The 24,536-nt window shown below is 45.3% G+C and overlaps 1 protein-coding gene across 1 annotated transcript in view; it reads left to right on the top strand.

Annotated features, from left to right (window-relative positions):
- The window catches only part of LOC130479655 (indian hedgehog protein-like), a 291,094-nt gene that overhangs the window by 16,762 nt on the left and 249,796 nt on the right, over nt 1–24,536 (top strand). Inside the window, exon 4 of the mRNA XM_056852048.1 lies at nt 579–637. Within this exon, the coding sequence (XP_056708026.1) occupies nt 579–637 (59 nt within the window). The remainder of the gene's footprint in view (nt 1–578; nt 638–24,536) is intronic.

The following is a 24,536-nucleotide window of genomic DNA, read 5'->3' as shown; positions in this document are numbered from 1 at the left end:
TTTTGTAACGTGATGAACTCTTTTAGCAGCCTTAACCTCCTTACAGCGTGGTAGGTTGTCCTAGAATATAGCCTTGAGATTGAGCTGAGAGAGTTTCTCAGACCACACTCAGGGAGTTGGTGACTGGCGCTTGAGTGCTGGTGTCTTGGGAGCCAGGCTCAATACTGTGGGCACACTGGACTTGTTATATGCAGCAGATTTCGTGTAGTGCCATGCCTTTGTGTTGGTGTGGTTACTGACAGATTTATCTGTAGCAAGGGGAATCCCAACCAGTGCCTGGGAACTGTGATCTAGTCCTTTGCGGGCTTGACATGAGGTGAGCGGCTGACTAATTTTTGTGCTTTCATCAAGCATTCCTTTGCGGGGAAAGTTCTTGGATGGAAATAGACATGCCTAAGTCATTTTCAGTTCGGTCCTAAGAAGAATTACTCCAATTGGGGTGACTCTGCAAAGGATTGCACTGTGTTATCAAGGAAGCTTTTTGTATGGCATGGCTAAGGTCAGAACAAGATACTGTGGCAAGGAGCTTCTGTGTATGAACCCCATTCACTTCAGTCATCTTGGTGCTTCCTTTGCAGAACGTCTGAAAACGGTACCTTTCAAGGAAGAATCCTTTCTGCAGACATTTGAGGCCAAGGTAGGAGAACTTACAGTTTTTATTTGGTATGTATGTACTGGGTGAAAGGTCCGTCTCTCTGAATTTGGCACAAAGTAATGTGGGCCATTGTAGACTGTAGTTGGTTTGTGCTTCTGGTTGTAATAGGCTGTAAATAATGGGGTATTTTATTTCTCCCGTCCTTTGTTTTTCCTTCCATTTGTTGTTTCTTTTTGTAGGTAGTATTTATAACAGTAAACACTGAGCTGCAGACTGCAGTGTATATTGATGAACATGGTTGTGGTTAAATATGGGCCAGCATGGTTCATTTAGAACAGGAGTGGGGAACCTTTTTTCCGCCAAGGGCCATTTGGATATTTATAACATAATTCATGGGCCATTCAAAACTATCAACTTAAAAATTAGCCAACCAAGCCCCAAGCAGGCAGCTGCCCCAGATGACTCCCCCCCCAGCGTGGGCAAATAGGCAGGCATCCACCTGGTGGTGCACTCGCCCACCTGGTGGCACAGGATGGTCTGTTGCACCAGCCGGGTGTAGCCGTCCAGCCGCATGCCGGAGTTGCTCCTGCTCCGCACAGTCGGGGCCGGATTCTACAGCTGGCTCCTGCTACCTCCATCTGCAGGGGTGAAATAAGGACACACTGGCTAAAAACTCGCCCCTCCCCCCCGCACATTCTGGCCCTGACCCCTTTAAGCCCTCCATTGTCCCCACTTCCACCCCCAGCCCTTTTGTAGTACAGAGGGAATACATTTCTCCACGCCCCGGGTGGGAAAGGGTTAACAAAGTTTCTTGGGCGGTCCTAGCAGCTCAATATCCAACGACTCTTCTGCAAGGGGGGGAAAAAGGTTCCTTTTCTCAGCAAAACCAACTCACATCCGCCTTGAATAAAGGGTATTCCTGTCCGTGGGAGGGGGCGGATCGCCAGTCTTAGATCCTTCTAAGCTAGGGATCTGCCAGGACCCACAAAGGGCCAGACCAAATGACTTCACAGGCCTTAAACGGGCCCCCGGGCCTGACGTTCCCCACCCTTGATTTAGAAGAAGAAGAAGAGTTGGTTTTTATATGCCGACTTTCTCTACCACTTAAGGGAGACTCAAACCGGCTTACAATCACCTTCCTTTCCCCTCCCCCCAATAAACACCCTGTGAGGTAGGTGGGGCTGAGAGAGCTCTTAATAGAACTGTAACTTGCCCAAGGTCATCCAGCTGGTTTCGTGTGTAGGAGTGGGGAAACAAATCCAGTTCACCAGATTAGCCTCTGCCGCTCACGTGGAGGAGTGGGGAATCAAACCCAGTTCTCTAGATCAGAGTCCAGTGCTCTTAACCACTACACCATGCTGGGAACTGGGCAATATATATTAGCAGGGAACTGGGCAATGTATATTATCCTTCTAATCTGTTGTGTATCATCATGCTATGATGAGCAAGGTAATTCATTTACCTTGCTCATCATAGCATGATGATGTACAAAGTTAAGCTTTAGTTGACGTAATGTTGGACGATTGTGTCCTAGAGCTTAGATGAGCATGGAAACGAAGAACTCGCTTAGAGCAAATTTCATTTTTTAAAGTCAATATACGTACATCTTATTTTCTCTGACTTTGTAGGTCTGCAAAGCAGATTACAACCATCTAAAATCAAAACATTCTAAAATTGAACAATCAAAACTGAAACATAAAAATAACAACTAATCAACACTTGAGGAGAATGGGCTAAAGAGGAACATGAACAATTTAGACTTAGCCAGTGTTATTTCAACCAATTCCATAAACCCACCAAAATAGATTAGTCATAGAATCATAAAGTTGGAAGGGACCACCAGGGTCATCTAGTCCAACCCCCTGCACAATGCAGGAAATTCACAACTACCTCCCCCCCATACCTAGTGACCAGAAGATGGCCAAGATGCCTTCCCTCTCATCATCTGCCTAAGGTCACAGAATCAGCATTGCTGACAGATGGCCATGTAACCTCTTCTTAAAAACCTCCAGGGAAGGAGAGCTTACCACCTCCCGAGGAAGCCTGTTCCACTGAGGAACCGCTCTAACTGTTAGAAAATTCTTCCTAATGTCTAGACAGGAAAGTCTTTTGATTTAATTTCAACCCATTGGTTCTGGTCCGACCTTCTTGGGCAACAGAAAACAACTCGGCACCATCCTCTATATGACAGCCCTTCGAGTACTTGAAGATGGTTATCATATCCCCTCTCAGTCTTCTCCTCTTCAGGCTAAACATACCCAGCTCCTTCAACCTTTCCTCGTAGGACTTGGTCTCCAGACCCCTCACCATCTTTGTTGCCTTTCTCTGGACACGTTCCAGCTTGTCTACATCTTTCCTAAATTGCAGTGCCCAAAACTGAACACAGTACTCTAGGTGAGGTCTAACTAGAGCGGAGTAAAGTGATACCATCACTTCGCGTGATCTGGACACTGTACTTCTGTTGATGCAGCCCAAGACTGCATTTGCCTTTTTAGTTACAGCATCACACTGCTGACTCATGTTCAGTGTTTGGTCTACTAAGACCCCAAGATCCTTTTCACACACACTACTGCTCAAACAAGTCTCCCCAATCCTATAATTATGCATTTGATTTTTCCTACCTAAATGCAGAACTTTACATTTGTCTTTGTTGAAATGCATTTTATTAGTTCTAGCCCACTTCTCCAGCCTGTCAAGATCATCCTGCATTTTGGCTCTGTCGTCTACTGTATTTGCTACCCCTCTCAATTTAGTATCATCTGCAAATTTAATAATCATCCCCTCTGTTCCTTCATCCAAATCATTTATAAGTCTTTTCCTGTGCACAAATAACAGTAACATAAGGGGCTGACACGCCTCTTTGGGGATAGCTACCTCCTGCATCTGTAAAGCTAATTTACTTGGTGTTCTTTCCTTTCTTTCTTGGTGTCCTTCCTTTCTCCACCCTTCTTGCTCTGCTTTTGGCCCACTCCCACCACCCATGGTTGCTTTCCGCTCTCTTTGTCTCCCCTTGCTTCTCCCCCCACTCCATCTCCCCATACCTCTTAGTGGGTGTGTTCTCCACCTCCAGCACCTGGATAGAGGCTGCGACCTCGCAAGACTACCTCATGAGGACTTATCCACCCTTTTGGTTTGCTAGGCACTGCTATGTAAAATTGCTGAGGACCTAAACTCAAGGCTTCTGAAGAGGCCTGAGTCCTTCAGCAGACTGCGCCACCTTCCTTCCTCATGAGTTTTCTTGTGGAAGTTGTAAAAAAGGAAAGGATTTGCAGAAGCTGGATGTATTTCTGTTCAATCTACAGAATATTCCATCATTTTCTCACTTCCAGCTAGTGTGGAAGCCTCTGGGTACCCATGTACAATCTTGTAAAAACCTCTCCAATGCCAATACTGAAAGTCCTGAACACTCCTCAGTACTTTTAATAGAGCATACCCTTTCCCAGCTGTGCTCTCTCTTTTCTTTCTTTGTGCCATTTGTCTTCCTGTCAATAGCTGTATCCCATTCCACTTTCTCCATGTTGGTTTGCTGCCTCTTCCCTCTCTTTGTTAACATAACCATCAAGTGAGATTGTAATGCCAACCTTTTAAATAGAATTGTTGTTAGAAGCATGTGGCTCTTCAGTGCTGCTTCTCTCAGGCCATCTGCTGCTCTCAGGCCATGGATTATGAATATGCATGTGAGGATAGTCGGCTGCTTGTGTCCTACCACCAGTGTGCAAATGCTGTCATCCTATATGCTCATTCTCTTTGGAGCACTTCTCTATGATGGCCTCTTTTGGTCCACAGTTCTAGAGCAAAGGTGCTGATTTGAATTTGGGGAGTTATTCTGACTGAGCAATTCTGACTGAGCAACACCAGACCGATGCAGTAATGGATCCCCAAGAGTTTCACTGCCCTTGACAATGTACAAGCTTGTCCCTCAGGCCCTAGGCTTGTGGAATTTCCCCACACGCCTACCCTTACCGGCTTCTCTCTTTCTAGTGCCACATGCTATGAATGGAAGAGTCCCTACAGGTAAGGAGCAGGAGGTTATAGTTGGGGCCAGTTAACATGCTGAAAGGGCTGGCAAGTTGAATTTGGTTATAATGGTAGTATCACACTGGCATATACCAGTGCTGGTGCTCAGACTCCTGTGCTGGTCAGACTGGCCCAGTGTAATCTGCATGTCAGAAAAGCAGTGTACCCATGTGAAGCTTAAAAGGTAAAGGTCCCCTGTGCAAGCACCGGGTCATTCCTGACCAATGGGGTGATGTCACATCTCGACGTTTCCAAGGCAGACTTTGTTTGCAGGGTGGTTTGCCAATGCCTTCCCCAGTCATCTTCCCTTTACCCCCAGCAAGCTGGGTACTCATTTTACCGACCTTGGAAGGATGGAAGGCTGAGTCAACCTTGAGCCGGCTACCTAAAACCGACTTCCGTTGGGATCGAACTCAGTTGTGAGCAGAGCTTTTGACTGCAGTACTGCAGCTTAACACTCTGCGCCACGGGGCTCCTACATGTGAAGCTTACAGATGGGTTAATATCATCAAGACTGTCTTGAGGATCAGTTTACACAATTTTAACCTGGGGAAATGCCCCCCTTGACTTTTTTTTATATGTGCAAGTGAGAATCAGAGTTTAAGGCAAGTAGGAAGACTATTAGACCCCATCCCCCTTAAAAGACAATGTAATAAGGCAGTAGAGTGTGTGTCTGTGTGAGTGTGTGTGATGGGTGGGATCCTTAATTGCATATGGAAACAGGGACCTGTGAGTGATCCATGACTGTTAGCTAGAGGATGAGATTGTCCTGAGTTTTGAATGAGTCAAAAGGTAATAAGGGGAGAAAGTGAAAGCCTACAAAGATCTTTTAACAAGTGATTTTAAAAAGTACTGTGTGCTTTGCAAGATGAAATAAAATGGACTTTGACTCTCCGTTAAAGTTGCTTCTTGGCAAGCAAGGAACAGCCCCTTTCCGCATTTCTTTGTGCGGGTTGTCCTGCCCAAGGCCAATAAAATAGCTGGTGTAGATACACTTGAATATTAATTGTTCCCAGAAAACAATATAACATTGCTAGTGCTTCTGCTGGAGCAGGCTCCCACAGCGTGTGTCAGATGACAGTGAATACAGCCTAATAGCCGTATATGACATCCATCCCATCAGTGTCTCACTACATCTCCTGCTTCTGCTACATTTGGCTTGGCAGCTAACAGATTGTGCGGGTCTGTCTAAAGCAGGGATGGGGAACCTCAGGCCCGGGGGCCGTATGCGGCCCCCGGGGACATTTTTGTGGCCCTCGGGAGCTCCGGGGCCCCACCGCAGAGGCGCGGCATAGGGCGGCACTCCCTGAGGGTGTTCCTGGGGCCACGGCTTGCAGGGGTGCTGCGGTGCCCTTTGGATGTCCTCTCGCTGACTGACGGCTGTTGGTCGGCAAGAGGAGGGGGAGTTCATATTCCAAAAAAGTTCATATTCCAAAACAATCCCTTTTCAGATGACATTCTTATTTATAAACGTTTTGTTGATGATTTGTTCTTTAATTTCAAGTCAGTGACTGCCTACAAACAGTTTTTAGAATGGATTAATACTCTTCATACTCACCTTACTTTTACTGGTACGTTCAGTAAGACTTCCATTCCATTTTTGGATTTGGAAGTGTTTGTTACTGCTGGGTCTACTCTGGCAGTAAAACCCTATACCAAACCCTTAACTAAGCATGCAGGACTTGATTTTTCTTCTTTTCATCCACCACACTTAATTAACAACCTTCCTTATAGTCATTTTTTAAGAATAAAGCGGAATTCAACTCTTTCAACAGACTATCACTATACAGCTGCTTCTTTAAACAATGCATTGTCAGCCAAAGGATATCCACCCCACGTTTTACAGTCAGCCAAAACCAGAGCAGATCTGAAAGACAGACAGGAACTTTTAAGATCAAAACCACCTACATCTTCTACTAACATTACTTGGTCCTTACAACATAGCTCCAAGGCTCATCTGATCAATAACATAATTAAAAGACATTGGCACCTAGTAGAAACCTTACCTGGCTGTAAAAATCCACCTCTATGCGGATTACGCCGCCCACGATCCATGCGTGACTTCCTGGTCCACACTGACATTTCTCCCCAGCCTTCTTTTTCCACTTCTTTACTTTTGCCGCCAGCAATAGGACATCATCGTTGCGGTACGTGCTCAGTGTGTAATTTATGCCTTACAGTCAAAGAGCTCACATCTACTACCACTGGTTTCCGTTTTTTTCTAAAAAATTTCTTTAATTGTGCTTCAAAAAATGTCGTTTATTGCGTGGAATGCAAATGTGGTTTAAAATACATTGGCAGCACCATACGTCCCGTGAGGACCAGGATCTCTGAACATTCTTCTAGAATTCGCTCCAGAAATTTTGAAGCCCCGTTCACAGCCCATTTTTTGGAAAAAGGACATGGAGATAGGGATTTCTCCTTTTGTGTTTTATGGCAATTCCGTGGTCGACCGTATGACTCGCAAAATATCCAAAAAACATTGCACCAAATGGAGACTAAACTTATTTTCCTTATGGGAACATTGTCTCCCAATGGTCTAAACAATGAATTAGATTATTCCTGTTTTTTAGGATAGCATCACTTTAAGAACCCGTTTTTTCTGAGCCTGTCTGCTACAGCTGCGATCATTTAAGAGCCAAATCCTTTTACTTTTAAATACCATCCTTATCTTTCCTTGACTATTCTGTCCTTTTGGAGACCTGGATACAAATCTTTGCGGTCCCTATGAGACAACACCTACTAAGGCACTTATACATTATTTATTATTGGTAAGAATATTTATGCTTGCATAGTCTTTTTATTATTGATTAAATAATGTTTTAATGTCTATTATAAATGTTGATTTATTAGTTGAATACATGCATTTTTGATACACAGATACAGGTCACCGAAGAAGCCATATGCGAAACGTGGTCCCGATCTAGACAACACGTCTGACATCTTTTTTCCTGTGGCTTTGTTCCAATAACTGCAACCTAAAAAGAATTTGAAAGATTAAAAAAAATTCTAATATCAAATGATACCTTAATTGGTTGATTACTTGAACTTACCTGTTGAATCAGGATCTTTGGCATCCTCTTGATAAGTCATGTTTATTGGATTGTTATTGTAAATTTTGTATCTGTTTGTACTCCCTTTGTATATGCTGTATATATTTATTCACTTTGCACTTTATAAAATTCACTTATTTGCTTTATAGTGTTATAGTGCTGTTTTGGCCGGAGACCTGGCAACCCTAGCCTCTCCCCCACCCACCAGGAGATTTACACCTGGTGTGGCCCCCGAATGATGTTATAAATGTGCAAATGGCCCTTGGCAGGAAAAAGGTTCCCCACCCCTGGTCTAAAGCGTAGCTGACATAGGCAGGCTATGGGAAAGTACCTATGAACACATAACTCTAGAAGGAGCAATTCATTTGGTGACAGGGGTAGCCTTATTTCAGCATAGAGGAAAAGCTTGTACAACTTTTTAGTTCTTGACTTGAGGTGCGCTCTCACCCCAGTTCGTCTTGACTTTTCCAAAAATAGATATCGGTTGCAATGGACTTCTGTATACGATGCACATAACTGGATGGAAAACGATACCGAGATCACAAGAATTGATAGTTCAATGCCAGTCAGTGCTGGGGTTTATTATGGCCTGGTTTTGTATCAAATTGACAAGGGTGCTGAGACTAATGGGAAGACTGGTGAGGAGCATCTTGAGAACCTGGAAGTGTAGCTGGTCTTCAGAAAAAGGATGTGTGAGCTCAGATGGGCTGTCCTCTAGATTAAAAGTTATAAAAAAGGAATGACTGTTTCCATCTGGCCTCTAACCTGGGAATAGAAAAAACGAGGATATTTAGAGTTAGTTTTAGGACCACCTTTCAAAATGTCAAGGGTTACACAGCAACACAGGATAATTTTTTATATAAGAAGTTTAGGTTTTTTTTAAAGGAAACTTTGGTGTAAGGAATTTTCTTTGGTGTAAGAAACTGCTTGAAGAGACCTCTGCCAGTCTAATGGCTCTATGGGCCTGTGCTGTATCCATGCTAGGTAATGACTGTTCTCCCCTGTCTGCTAGCCCTTTGCTGTCCTGCTCTGCTGGAGGTTTTCCTGGTCATTGTGTGCTCTTGCTTGCTTATCAGTGGTCACAAATGTGGACTGTGGGGAATTGTGCCTATAACTCTACGGTATTTGAGATGGAGGGCAAGCCTGGACGTTTGGTATGGAGCCAAGTTTAATTTAGCCACTCATGTGCAAGTAACCTAGATAACAGTTGATTCAAATGTAGCCTCCCGCCCCCAAGAAATTTTTCCAGAATATTTTTACACACCATGGTCTGTCTATTGTGCTGCACCTCTGTCTGCCTCTGCACAGTTAGCTCCAGCAAACAGGATGCAGGGGGCTCATGGGTCAATCTGGGCTGAGCCAGAAGGATGTGCCATCAAAATAAGCAATGCCAAAGAGGAAGATAAACAAATAGGCGGCTCCCCAGTATGTCTGTCACTGCAGCAGCAGGCTAGGGTAAGCGGACAACAGAGACAGGGAGCACAGACATCTGCAAGGGAACACCCGCCCACTGACGTTCATAAGTGCTGGGTCAATGCTGCTGTTAGCACAGCTGGGAGGGCTGCCTGGGAGAAGGGGTTTCCCTCCTTATAGCTGGGGTTAAGATCTGGTCATGGCTTGCATGTGCACCTTGGTCTCATACAAACTGGATAGGCATAGAGGTGTGTGTGTGGAGGGGGAGGTTGGGAGGCCCAAGTCAAGGAGTTGTGTTGCAAGATGGAGTTGCTTTGGCCTTGCCATGCGTTATGCAGGGGATAGGAATGGAAGACAGAAATTACTCATTAATGGGAGGGACTGGGTTTACTCCAGGGCACATCTAGACCAGATATAGATTGCCAGATCTGAACAGGTCAAAGTCTCATTCTATCACTAGAGGGACTCTGAGAACTGCCATCCTGTGGGGGAAGCTATGGATCTCTACAAGAGTAGTCTACAAGTCTGCATATTAGATACAGTCATGAAGGCCAATTGTCTAACTCCATATTTACACAGAAGGGCGTGAGACAAGGATGCCTCTTGGCTCCCTTCCTGTTTAACATATATATTAATTCCCTCATAAAGTGCTTCCAGGAGACGGACACTCATGCACCTAAATTAATGGAAGGGAAAAAACTTCCCATCTTAATGTACGCAGATGATGCGGTCCTCCTCTCACAAACCAGAATAGGACTAAAGAAAGCACTAAGCGCATCAGTCCAGCAATGCCAAAAAGAACAACTATCAACTTTACAAAAACAAAGGTAGTACATTTCAATAACAAGCTTGACAAATCGTCTTGGTTAATCGATGGCCACCACATTGAACAAGTTCTTTAAATGCTTGGGAGTAGTGTTTCAATTTAATGGGAAACAAAAGGGACGAGTTCAAACTGTGGCACATTGTGCTCAAAGAAGTTCCAACGCAGTACTTAGATTTTTTAGAACCCAAGGGGGAGGTTTCATTCCATCTGCTATTAAACTATTCTTGGCTAAACCTTACCCCAACTTATGTACGGAGCGCAATTAGGACCATTCAGTAACTTTGTAATACTAGAAAGAGCTCAATCAAAATTTCTAAGGGCCCTGTTTAACGCACCCAAATGTACTCCCAATGTGGTTCTGAGATGTGAGGCTGGTCTGCATAGGACTGAAAGTAAGGTTTGGATAAATGCTATCAATTATTGGTTAAAAATCCATTTAAATCCAACCGGGCGAATAACACAATTTTTATCTGCAGTACCATATCCATCATGGTCTGATAGGATCATCAAAAAATAATTTACAATTGGTTTTGATCCACAAAATCTGATAGTTGGAACTAAAGAAAGCCAAGTCTGTGGTCCATCAACGTCTCATTGATATTGAGTTTCAAAATGACAATGCTCTTCTTCCTAACTACTTTAAAAACCTCAGGTCATGGATAGGCAGTTATTCAGCCCCTTATCTAACCCCACTTACCTCCACAACATTAAGATGGGCCTTTTCTAGGGCCCGATTTGATGCCCTTCCATCTGCTGTACTTTCAGGAAGTTTTCTTCATTGCCCAAGAGAGACAGGCAAATGCTCTTGTTCCATGGATACGATGGAGCACAAATAGCACAAATTTTGCTCCATTGTGAACATTATGATGATGCCAGAAATCGTTTAATTACTCCCCTCCTATCTCGATTTGTACACTCTTACACCTCTAAGGCCTCCTTGGTAGAATATCTACTGAAAGGTAAAGGTCCCCTGTGCAAGCACCGGGTGATTCCTGACCCATGGGGTGACGTCACATCCCAACATTTACTAGGCAGATTTTGTTTACAGGGGGGTTTGCCAGTACCTTCCCCAGTCATCTTCCCTTTACCCCCAGCAAGCTGGATACTCATTTGACCGACCTCGGAAGGATGGAAGGCTGAGTGCACCTTGAGCCGGCTACCTGAAACCGACTTCCGTTGGGACAGAACTCAGGTCGTGAGCAGAGCTTGGACTGCAGTACTGCAGCTTACCACTCTGCGCCACAGAGCTCCTACTGGAAGATAGGGTGACTCATATTTCATATTCCGTAGCAAAATTTTGCTCTAATGGTTGTGGGAAACGGAAGGCATTTATGAAGAACAAAGACCTTATGGGCAAACCTTCAGATTAAGTAGTACGGATGTGATGCTGTAAGTGGGAGACGTATAATTTTATCATAGGATGTATATTTCATATTTTATGCTGGCCTTTGACTGTAACAAACAAACAAGAGTAGTCTTAGCAACCTTGGAAAGCTACACTTCTTAGGATTCTTTGGCAGAACCTGTGAGAGTTAATCATGTGCAAAACCAAGACATTTGCGGGGAGGTAGTTGTTAAATTCCTGCATTGGGCAGGGGGTTGGACTAGATGACCCTGGTGGTCCCTTCCAACCCTATGATTCTATGTCATGCTGCTGTGCCACTGTGTAGTTGGAACTGTAGAAGATGGGTGTGACATATATTCCCCTGCAGAGTGGGATTGCTCTGGCAGTTGCCCATGTTGAGATGAGGAAGTGCTGTTTCCTCCTTTTAGTTTGGGGTTGTGCCACACTGCCCAAGGTGGCACAGACTAGAAGTTCTGAGTGGGGCAGTTCTGGGAAGAGCCTCGAGTGCCAGGTCTGATGAGGCGCTTGCTGCAGCCCAGCCTCATGCAGCACCTGCCTGCTCTCTGCCCAGCTCACCACCCTTTTTATTAGCTCTAAAAATGTTCTTCTTTGAGAGAGGCAGCTATTCTTTGGCAGGCAGTAGTTCTCCTCCTCACGCATTACACACACAGCCATGGCAGTGGCGCTCAATCCCCTTGCCAGCTCCATTTCCAGAGGGAGGGAGAGGAAACTGCTGTTCCTGTTGCCTCCTTCCTTCAGGGAATTTTTTCATTAGCTAGCAAAAGGTGGCTGTGGTTTGCAGCCTGGAGAAGTATGGAAACCGAGTTTGGTGGGAAGGCAGGGCGATTTCCAGGGTGACGGACAGTGGCATCACCTGCAGCACTTGGCAAGCAGAGAACCCTGCACAATTCCTCTCCATTATCTCCTGTATTACTTGGTTGATGTTAAGAAGTGGAGGTTTAATGCTTTTGCAATCTTGATTTCCCCCTTCTTTTTTTAACGATGATTGGCAACCATTGCTAGGAAATTATCTTGTGACTGCCTAAGGAGCCATGAGCCCCCATTCTGAGGCACCTTGTTGTAGTGACAGTGTGGTGTAATGGTTAGAGCAGGGGTATCAAACTCATTTGTTATGAGGGCTGGCTATGACATAAATGTCACTTGGTTGGGCTGGGGCAGGCCAGGCCTCGCCAGCTCAGATGTGAACTGGGTGGGGGTGGCTGCCTCAGCTGGCTCGCAGGCTGGATAAGAGCTCTCAAGGGGCTGGATCCGGCCCCTGGTCCATATGTTTGACACCCCTGAGCTAGAGTGTTGTACTTGGTTTGGGGAAGACCAGGGTTCAGGTATCCCCTTTTACCCTTAGTGGGTAACCCTGGGCCAGTCTCTACCGCTCAAATGACTTTGCCTTGCAGGATTGTTGTGAGAATAAATACAGAAAAATAATATGTATGCTGCCCCTTCTGACACTCACAAAGATCACTCCTGGGGTTGTGTGATCAGTGTGGTGGAACAACCATGATGATTGGTGGACTGGAGTAAGGAGGGACAAGGGGGTGTAATCGATGCCTTTCCTTGGTGGAGTTGTGCTTGTGGAAGACCCCCTTGTCTTACCTTACTCCAGTCCCCACAACATGTATGGCTATCCCTCTTCATGGGTCACAAACCCTGAGAATGACCTTTCTGCAGGTCAGAAGGGGTTATGGGAAATGGAAAGGAATGTAGGAAAGCTCTTATGTTCCTTTATATAAATTTTTAAAATTGTTTTTCCGTACTGATTAAACACAATATTCAACAATCAATGTAAATAAGCATCAAGGTGTAAATTCCAATAATAAATTGTTGAAAATGCATATATATAGATAAAATATGAAGACTTTCCCTACACCTTCCTCAATCTTGTCATTTATTTGTAATTTCCTTTGTTTAAAATTCTAATCCTAATATTATTACAAACATTTTTGAGAAATTATTCTTTATTTAATATTACTCATAATCTAAGTGATCACTATTTCGATTATAACAATTTTCTATATTCAAGTAAAGAGAAAAAAATAAGAGAGAGAAAGAAAAAATAGAAGAACACTATTTTATAATAAAAAAGATGGATTAGATAATAGGTATAATTTGTTAACTTCCTTTAAAAATAAATATCATTATAACTCCTCCATTTCTCCCAGACATCTAATAAGTATCTATTATGTTAATATCATTAATTATTCTGTTTTTATCAAAGCCAAGCCATTAATCAGTCCCTTTTAGTTAAATCCCAAGAAATCTAGACCCTTTGAACCAGTCTCTTTATCCTGAATTTCCAACATCTTCCTCTTCTTCTCAGTAGCTTTAAACGTCGAAGAGCATCCTTGGAAATTGTTAGTGCAGTTCCCTCTGCAGAAATTGATGAGTGATAGTCAAACTGCGGTGTGGTTTCTTCCATCCCTAAGGCAAAGAGAAAAATCCCGGTGTTTCCAGCTTTTCGCCCTTTTAAGTTCTCCCAGTTAACATTGAAGAATTCATCTGGTAGATTATACAAACAAAAGTCAAAGTCAAATCCATAGTTGTCAACTGGATTGGTTCAATTTCTTCTTGCAGATGTATATCCTTTGGTTGTCCATTGTGGCTCTCCAACTCCTTAGCAGAATTTAATTCTTCTTTTGATGGCTTGTCGTTTGGAGAGCTTTCTTCTCTCATCTCTGCTCTCAATGTAATAACTTGGTCTTTTATATCCTTGAGATCTTCCAAAATTACATCCAGTTTCCGGTTGAAAAGTTCGTAAATATTGTTTGTCAGAGAGAGTAGACGATCCATATGTTTAGTCACACTTTCCATGGTTGCTGCTTCTAATAGTTCTGTTAAAATTTAATTGGTAAAGTCCAGACAGGTATATCACTAGTTCCAGTGTTGTGGGTAGTAAAGAGATGTTGCAGGGGGCAGGATATAAAGTCACAAGCCTGCCGTTACTTCCTTTTGCCTAAGAACTTGGAAGATATTGTCGAAGGCTTTCACGGTCAGAGTTCATTGGTTCTTGTAGGTTATCCGGGCTGTGTAACCGTGGTCTTGGTATTTTCTGTCCTGACGTTTCGCCAGCAGCTGTGGCAGGCATCTTCAGAGGAGTAACACTGAAGGACAGTGTCTCTCAGTGCAAGTGTGTAGGAAGAGTAATATATAATCAGAAAGGGGTTGGGTTGAACTGAATCATTGTCCTGCAAAAAGTATCAAAGGTAATGTGCTAATCATTGTCCTGTAAGTATCAAGATAATGTGCTAATGAGGGTGTGGTATGTTAAAATGGAACCTTTGTATCTTGAAGTGATCTGTTAATGTGTGAAATCCAAAGCTAATCTGCATGGTTAATGTTGACTGTAGTCTTTGTTAGTCTGGAGGTTTTCAGGACAGGAAGCCAAGCCTTATTCATTCTTAAACTCTCTTCTTTTCTGTTAAAGTTGTGCTGATGTTTATGAATTTCAATGGCTTCTCTGTGCAATCTGACAAAATAGTTGGTAGAATTGTCCAGTCTTTCAGTGTCTTGGAATAAGACCCTGTGTCATGTTTGTGCAGTCCATGTTCAGCCACTGTGTCAGCACTTGCCCTATTGAGAACCACTAGCCACAGCAGGAGACGTAGTTGTCCAAAGCAGTTGGTTTAATGGTAACAAAGGCAAACAGAGCATAGAGAACCCAAGACAGCAATGGAGGAAACTGGCATGCACTTGATAATATAAAAGCATTGAAAAAAGCACTCAGCAGTACAGTCTCATGAGATTATTTCGAACACATTACAAACAGTACAGAGGCGCCGCTGCTCCCACGGACATCTGCAAGCTTCAAAGGGAACAGGAATGCAGTTTTGGAAAAACAGTCCTTGAAGGGGAGTCTGTGAGAAAACGAAACTATCTGAGACACAGGCCTGACATTCTGCTCCCCTTAGGGCCCCCTCTCGTTCTGCAAGGGGACGGTTTATGGGGGTAGGCGGTGTGGAAGGCGTGCACTAAGTGTGGGGCGGAGACATCTCGTGCACGAACCCATTCATCGTAGGCAGGGGGGAAGTGTTTCCAACGAACCAGGTACTGCAGAGAGCCGTGACGCACACGAGAGTCCAGGATCTTTGACACTTCAAAATGCTCCTCCCCCCCCCCACCATCACAGGCTGCTCAGGAGGCGGTTCCGAGTGCCAATCTGAGTCTTGAGGAGGCTGACATAGAAGACAGAGTGGATACGCCTCAAGGTTTTAGGGAGAGTCAGTTCCACAGTGACTGGGTTAATTATCCGGGCAATGGGATATGGCCCCACGTACTTGGCACTGAGCTTATCACATGGTCGGGTGGACTGCAGATTTCTGGTGAAAAGGTACACTAAGTCACCAACCTGAAAGTCTTTGCTGGGAGAGCGATGCTTATCTGCTTGAGCTTTATATTTGCGTTTGGCCCTGTCTAAGTTCTTTACAAGCCAGGGCCAGGTGGTGTGGATAGCTTGAGTCCAAGAGGCTACATCAACATTTCCCTCCTCCCTCGTCATATCCACATGACCAATAGGACCGAAATCCTGACCATACACAGCATAGAAAAAGCCTGTAGATTGATGCACAGCATTATTGTAAGCATATTCAGCAAAAGGCAATAGTTCAACCCAATCATCTTGGTGATAATTGACATAACAACGTAAATAACACTCCAATACAGCATTTACACGTTCAGTTTGCCCATCCGTTTGGGGGTGATAAGCACTAGACAAACCCTGTTCCACCCCCACCAACTTGAGAAAGGTTTTCCAAAATTTAGCAACGTAGGTACTTCCGCGGTCGCAAATTATCTTACGCGGAAAGGAATGTAGACGGAAAACATGTGACACAAAAAGGCGGGCCAACTTGTGGGCGGAGGGTATACCCGCACACGGAACCAAATGTACCTGTTTGGAAAACAAGTCAGTAATAACCCATAGTACAGTTTTCCCTTCACTGAGTGGGAGGTCGGTCATGAAATCCATAGCAATCACTTCCCAGGGTCTGGTGGGAATTTCCAGTGGTTGTAACAGTCCCGGGGGTTTACCTTGGGAATGTTTGACAGTGGCACAAATGGGACAGCTGCGAACGAAGGAATCTACATCAGTAAGCATGCCCGCCCACCAAAACTGCCTGCGCAATAAGTGAAGGGTTTTTAGGAAACCAAAGTGTCCTGCCGTTTTAGCTCCATGGGCCAATTGCAGGATCTCTCTCCAAAGTATTTTAGGCACGTACAATTTCGAGTCTTTATACCAACAACCACCCCGTTCTAGCAGGCCTGAAGGTAGTGCCTGAGCAGAGTGCTCGGCTAGGCACTGAGTATGAAGGGAGTCCAGGAAGGAGTCGGGCAGGATCACCCCCCCTGCATAGGGTGAAACAGGAGCCGTCGGCGGTGGCGACGGGGTGGCGGGGGGGGGCCCAGGTGATGTGGAGCGCTGGTAATAGGTAGCGCAGGTGGGCCTGGTGAGGGAGTTGGTTCCCTTTGGACAGATGCTCTGCTGTCCGCTGCTTGGGTTTGGGACTGGAGCAGAGTTTGGAATTGAGTTTTTACAGCTAGAACTGGTAGAGCTCCCCTGTGTGCTGGGGTGAATAAGGAGTCCGTAGGACGGTCGATTTTCACTGGATATTGGGGAAGCCTGGAAAGAGCATCAGCTAGCACGTTTTGCTTTCCAGGTACATGTTTGAGCACAAAACCTGCTGATTTCTCAGGTTGGCCAAGTCTGCAGTATCTTTCATGTTCTTTTATCCTTGTTTGTATGCTGCATTTTGTTGTCCCGATGTAAACTTGTCCACAGCTGCAAGGTATATGATATACTCCTGCAGAGGTGAGGGGGTCTCTTTTGTCTTTTGCTGATCGTAGCATCTGGTTCCATTGTAACATACCACACCCTCATTAGCACATTATCTTGATACTTACAGGACAATGATTAGCACATTACCTTTGATACTTTTTGCAGGACAATGATTCAGCTCAACCCAACCCCTTTCTGACTATATATTACTCTTCCTACACACTTGACACTGAGAGACACTGTCCTTCAGTGTTACTCCTCTGAAGATGCCTGCCACAGCTGCTGGCAAAACGTCAGGACAGAAAATACCAAGACCACGGTTACACAGCCCGGATAACCTACAAGAACCAACTTGGGAGATATTTGCCAGTTACACAGTAATGCCACACTTCCGGTCTCAAATCCCGTGGTGTTCTCGCAGTAGCAGACGGTAGCAGATACTTCTGGATAAGACATGGCTTGAAGACTTGTTTACTCAGAAAAGCGTCTTCCCGGAAATGAGGGGGAATGTCCTCCTCCCTCCTCTTTGCATAACTCAATCTCTGAAGAGTAGGTATTCTTGCTTCTGTATTGTTGCTTAAATGGCAATATATAGGGGAGATCTGAGCCTAATTCCAAAGACACGTTCGCGGCAATGGTTTCTCCTCAGGCCGGCGGGACCTCATCCAGGATTCCGAGAGTCATCTGAAGGCTCTCTCAGCAAAGCTGGGGGTCAAAACTGCACTTAAAAAGCAGCAGGGGTTGTCCTGTTTCCCGGTCCACTGTTTAGGATCGGGTAGGGGTGCAAGATTGCACCCCAGATTCGAACGAGTCCCTCAGGAGCCCCCGGGAGACGTGGAGCTCAGATCAGCGTCCCTAGCGGAAGTCGGAAAGCTCTTATGTTCCATGCCTGCCCCTAAAAAACAACATTTGAATATATTGTTAAAGAACTTGCATTCATATATTGCAATAAATTGCAGTTGGTTGGTAGTGTTCGGGGGATGGGCAGGGAGCAAGGCTGATAATGAAACAGCCTATCATGCCACAGGTCCAACCTATTTCCCAAAGATTCGTTGGGGCTTTAGAACCAGTTTCTCCATGTTTTGACACATTCCTTCCTAGACTTTACCACTTCCGGCTGCAGGTGGGTTGGACTGCAAATGTGAATGGTCCCCCATGTACAAAGATGCACAGTAAACAAAAAGCTGGTACTACCATGCACAGAGAGTTTTCACATGAGGTAGCATGCAATTTCCCGCTTGCGGTCTGGAGTAGTTCAGACCAGAAGGGGCAATTTCACATACTATTTTCCTCAGTTGAACTGAATTATTCAGGAGTATGTGTATGCCGTGATTCCACACAAGTGCAAAAATCAGATAATGGGTACAAAGTCAACCAGCTTTGAGAACCTTGAGAATCTTGGCATTTATTTTTTAGAAGTCAATTTCTAGTAGTTCTTATGGCTACGAAGAGAGACTGGTAAATGTGTCGGCAATGCTTTTTGTAATCTCAGAAACGGAGAGTTCAGTAGAAGTGGTCAGGGCATGCATGGCATGGTTCCTTGCCCCTCTTCATGGCTACTGCAGGAATAGAAGTAATTTGAATAGCAGCCAAATTCAGTTTTTCTTGGTGTGGAATTTTGATCATTTTTATTTTAAGCGCAAAATATTCACAACCCCGCTGTGTTCTTTCCGTAGATGGAACAGCCCAGAGCTGGTCCTAGCCACTAGAAACAAACCCTTGGTGAAAGGTGGGTCGGCATGGAAAGATGCAGGTAAACCCACGAATGAGAGAAGCCCCAGCGGCTGGCTACTAAGTGAGAAATCAAGGAGAAGGGGCAATCCTTGTCAGTGCACAATATTGCGCATATTGTGCAAGAATAATAATTACCTGCTTCAGTAACTCAGTACGTGGTTGACCAAATTAGAGTATTTAGGGGGCTGTGTGTATTCATGCCCTTACTTGGAATGCATTTATGCCCCTCTTACCCCATCTGTTTGCCATTGAGGCATCTGTCAGTGGATGAGCCGCTGTATTTATTTATTGATTTAGGCATAATAAGGTGAGGTGGGAGTTGGCGTGATGGAGTAACCACAGGACGTTTACCCTGGCTTGTGAGTCAGCTGGGCTGCATGCTGGCAAAACCAGGCTGGGCACATCAGCCCCTGAAATAGAGGCCAGACCGCAAGAGGAGAGCAAACCCCAGTGGCAGGAGCAGCAGGGCCCTTATTGGCTGCGGTCCCGGAATGTGTGTCTGCCAATCCTTTCTGTGTATCTTTCTATGGGCTTCATTCTTGCAATAGAGTGAGTCACGGTGGTGAACATCTGAAGGGGTGTTCTTCTTGTGTTCCTTTTGGGTTGAGGATCTAGAGGCTGGGCCAGCTTCTGACTTGGGGCTCTTCCTCCTGTGTTAAGCACTTACATAATTTAGTGTCAAAGGCCTATTGGCCAGAAAGAGCAGCACCCAGTCACCTTACTCCTTCTACTCTTAAGGCACAAATTGTTGGGCAAGGACTGATGTATTCTTGATTCTCCACTTTCCCCTTTCTTCTCTCAGAGCACACTAGTGAAAGCACACTGGCATAATCTGGTGTTTCGTTGGGGGGAAATTATGTACAGATCTGTGCTCCAATCCATTTTGCCTTTTTTTCCAGACATGCATGTAAATGCTGAAATGATTTATGATCTAAGACCAAGAGGAAAAGGAAGGCAAGAGAAACAGGAGAAAATCTGCTCAGCTGAAGCTTCTAGGGGAGCATGTAGGCTGCAAGGGGCGGGGGGAACTAGTGGGACAAAATTCTGCAGGCCATGATCCTAAGGGTCCATAGCACTGGGGAAGTGATGAGATTTGTTTTCATACTTTGTTGGGTTTGGTCAGTTTGAGGGGGAGCCCTGAGGTCTTTCTAACCCTCAGCCTTGCAGGGAAGTATATGACAACGAGGAGTCCAGGGCCAGCTTCATAATGAGGTGACCTGAGACAGTTGCTTCAGGTGACAGATTTGTGTGTGTGTGTGTGTGCCGGTGATAGCAGCCTCTCCTGTTCTGCCCACCACCGGCCAGCCAGCCTGTTGCTTGCCCATCTTCCACCTACCCTCTTGCTGCCTGGCTACCCACTGCCACCTCCTTATTTCAGCTTGGCCTCTGTAAAAGCAGCACAGCAAGCCAAGCACCCCAGTTCCCAAGCTGCCATGAGATGCCTTCTTGTATCTAGTTGCTTTTGGACACGGCGGTCGTGGTGGCCAAACTTTCATGAGAGGAATGAATCTCATGAGAGTTCAGAAAGCCTTAAAGGGCATGACTGATTTGCTGTTTTTAAAGACTGCAGGGGCAGCTAACAGGTAAGGAAAACCTGTCTCCTGTAGCCTCTGGGCAGTGGCAGTGAGATGGGGGGGCACAAAACACCTTGAGCCACTACTGGAGAAGGTCAGTGTTTTCTGGAAGGCTCAGAAATCAAAAGGCATCCCTGATGTGTAACTTTCAGAGTTCAAATTTCTATGAGTTCTGTGTTCCTCCCTATGTTTCCTAGTTATTGATGGTCTTTGCCCATTTCTTACGCCGCCCCCATCTTTCTGCAGCTGTGCCAAACTATTTCAACTTGGTTAAAAACCCAAATATATAAATTATATATGGAATTTAGATTTGGGGAGGGAAGCTGCAGTGTGCTCAGTTCCGTTTTAAGTGGAATACTTTGCAGGGGTCTCAAGTGAGTGTGATTGACCAGAACTACAAAATAACAGGTCATGCAACATTTGGTGCTGATTTGTAATGGTCTCTCTGCTTGCGGCTGCTTGCTGTCCTCACCCCTAAGTGTGCAATGATTCTGCTTGTGGTATTTATCTTAGTGTAACGTACAGCTTTTAATCCATGGAGCTGGAAAGCCAATGAGGGAAGCAGAGGCAGAAATCTGATGGCATGCTAGTGGGTGTATGTGGGGGATGGGGGAATGTGTGCTGGATAAACTGGTCTCCAAAGGGAAAAATTCCTGAAGGGTAAAAATTTAGTAAAAGGACCAGTAAATGTAGACTGGCTTGACTGGTGCCTGTCTTATGCGGAAGCCCTTATGTGGACCTTAGACAAATTTTAGTGTGAAGTGGGTAGTTTGTTGTTGTTGTTTTTGCTTTTATCATAGTGATAGGTGTATCTGATGAAGATAGTTGCATTGATTATTAGGACTTAACGTGTTAATTTGTTCATGCATGGTACCATGTGAGCACTGTATAGGTAAAGGTCCCCTGTGCAAGCACCGGGTCATTCCTGACCCATGGGGTGACGTCCCATCCCGACGTTTACAAGGCAGACTTTTTTTGTTTGCGGGGTGGTTTGCCAGTGCCTTCCCCAGTCATCTTCCCTTTACCCCCAGCAAGCTGGGTACTCACTTTACCGACCCCGGAAGGATGGAAGGCTGAGTCAACCTTGAGCCGGCTACCTGAAACCGACTTCCGTCAGGATCAAACTCAGGTCGTGAGCAAAGCTTTTGACTGCAGTACTGCAGCTTATTACTCTGCGCCACGGGGCTCCTGTACTGTGCCACTGTACTTAAGCATTAATATCAAATATGAGGACATCAAGGTTATGCTACAAACTGTACCTGGACCTCTTCCCATCCTCTGAATCAGAGGCCCGTCAGCACTTCCTTTCTGTTCTGCTTTTCTGATATTCTCTTGTCCCAGCCTTATTCAGTTATACCTGATGTCTAAGGATATGTAACACAGTGCCTCTTTTATGGGTGCAGGAAAAGTCTTCACAAGGAAGACGTTCCTCTCTTGATGCTTCCCATCTGCAAGTGGGCTGCCAGGCCTGCTCGTTCCATGCTGTCCTAGGCATTCTTCAGTGGCAGGGACCCTTGGCCATTTGTGGGTTTCTCTGTTGACAGCTCTCCCTTTCCCCATGTGGCGTGTACACCAGCCAAGGCATTGCTCTGTTAATGGTCTTGCCTGTGCTGCTCTTCCCCCCCCACCCCCCAGAATATCCATCGAATCCACATAAACAAAACAAATTGGTCTGTCTGTGCATGTGTATACAATGCATGATTTATATACAGCTTGTAGATATTTATTTAGAAGGAAACAGACCTACACACATATGTGTCTCTAGCATTTATGTAACTTTACTGCTGTGATTGCGGGTGTAAATATGGTCAAGGGGTAGGTACTTCAGTCAGCCTCACACCATATCAAAGGTTATTGTGGCTGGCCAAGCTGCCACTGGAGACAATTTGGCATTCCACTCCCTCCAAACTCCTCTGGGGGATGAGAACACGTCTCCTTTCCTAGTTGGCCCAAGGATACTAACTCTCTTGAGCCTGCTTTGGAACAGGAAGGGTATTGTAGGGCATTACTGGTATCCTTGAAATAAGCTCTCTGACATCAACGAAGCAGCTGAAGCTTCTAAAGTGTTCTATTAACCTGAAATTTCTTAGAGTTCTCATTGGTATGTTATACTGTATCTCCCATCTCTTGGCTCCAGAAAAAGGTGACCAGTATGCTACTGACATTCTTGAATCCCATCAGCCCCTTGTGTGTGTTCCATTTGAAAATGATTGGGCAACAAACCCTGTTTTTAGTTGTTTCGTATTTGCTCAGTCCAGAGGAGCAGCCATGAGAATCTGTTGCAGCAAAACCAAAAAGAACACTACAGTAATATAAACATTTATGGGCTACAGCCCACTTCATAGCTATCTGATGGGCTTTAGCCAGTTGAACCTTACGCTACAATAAATGTATTAGTCTTTAGAGGTGAGTATTGTTGCTTTAAGGCAACTCCTTCTCTCTGTGAGGGAAGGGCATCTTAAGTCTTGGGTGATTCTCACTGCATGCCCGGGGAGGCAGGAAGAAATTTCTGCTTCGTGTTTCTAAGGTGGGAATCTATCCCCTCAGTTTCTCTTCCTGCCTTGCTGGGGAGTGCAAGTTTGGCTAGCAGCTCTGCACAGCGATTCAATCTTAGATTGAAGATTTTCCTTTTCCCTCACTCCATTCTAACTTTCTACTACTTCAGCCTTCTCTACTTGTATCTAATTCAGACTTTAACTTTTTTAACCTTCTAACCTCAATTCCTTGCTGACTTCACCTTTCCTTCTCCCTCACCTCAACCTCTCTGTCTCAAAAGGACTATTCGAAATGGCTGATGGAGTTCTCAGTCAGGATGACGGCTTTCTATCTGAGGGAGAACATGATGACTGGCAGCTTACCTCGGCGAATGCCGATAGCCCTATTCCCTCAGGCAGCCGCCGACACAGTTCTGCAGAGTGGGTAGGTGAAGATGAACCTGGTGTGGCCAAAAAGAAGCAGCCGGGAGCACCACATCAAAAAGGCGTGAAAATGGCACCTCTTGCTGAGCCAACCGATGCAACACTCTGACCAGCCAGAGATGGCTTGGAAGGGGCACAGACCCTGTAGGATGGCTTGACCTGTTCACAGGGGCCTCCATCACATCCATCTGTGGTGGGTAATGTACGCACCTTCCCCATAGAATCATAGAGTTGGAAGGGACCACCAGGGTCATCTAGTCTAACCCCCTGCACCATGCAGAAATTCACAACTACCTCCTCCCCCACACCCCCAGTGACCCCTACTCCATGCTTAGAGCCTGGCTGGCTAGATACCATCAAAAGGAGTAGTCGTGGCATTTCCCTTTCAGGAGGGGTGCCTAGTGGGAGATAACTTAGATAAAATTACACCAGAGGAAACTAGGTACAAGAAAATGGCCTTGCCTAAGTCCCCGAGGAAGGATGGAAGGTCATCTTCATTTATGTCCTTTTGCTCCTACCACACCTTACCCTGTCATAGGCAAGACCAGAGAAGGAGTAGCTGGTCCAGCTGTAAGGGATTTTTTTTGGATGGCAACTGCTTCAACAGATCTTCCAACTCTAACTTCTGCTCCTACAAGAGCAACAAGCCCCAGAAGCCTTTCAAACAGTGATGCCAGGCTGCAGGAGATGGAGGAGAGACTTCAGTGGTTTCACATGCAATGGTAACTGCTTCAGCTGGACTTGTGGTTAAAACAACTGATCTAATCCAGTTATTGAATAGAGTTCCAATGTCTCCCCCCCCCCCCAACAGATTTCTGGAATCCCCCATTTCGCTCAGACCAGAAAAACATCTAAGAACAGTGAAGGCCATTCAACATCTGGTCCAGATAGGAGCTGTGGAACTGGTACCATGGGGAGAATGTCGATCGGAGGACTACTCCATCCTTTTCGTAGTTCCCAAGAAAAACGGGGACTGGCGAGCAATACTGGATTTGAAGTTCATCAAATTTAATCAAAAACAAGCATTTTCAAATGGAGACTCTGTGCTCTATCGTGGAGGCTCTTCGTCCAGGCACTTTCCTATCATCCATAGACCTCACAGAAACATACCTCCATGTACCAATTCATCCAGCTCACAGGAAATACCTATGGTTCACCTTCCAGGAACAGCACTATCAGTTCCGCATGCTACTCTTCGAGCTCGCATCAGCTCCAAGGGTCTTCACCAAGGTTCTGGTGGTGGTGATAGCAAATTTACATCTGGGGGGGAGTGTCT

The sequence above is a fragment of the Euleptes europaea genome, chromosome 6 (genome assembly GCF_029931775.1).
Source record: "Euleptes europaea isolate rEulEur1 chromosome 6, rEulEur1.hap1, whole genome shotgun sequence".
Lineage (NCBI taxonomy): Eukaryota > Metazoa > Chordata > Lepidosauria > Squamata > Sphaerodactylidae > Euleptes > Euleptes europaea.
The sequence above is the reverse complement of the archived record's forward strand: the minus strand, read 5'-3'. Positions and strand labels throughout refer to the sequence as shown.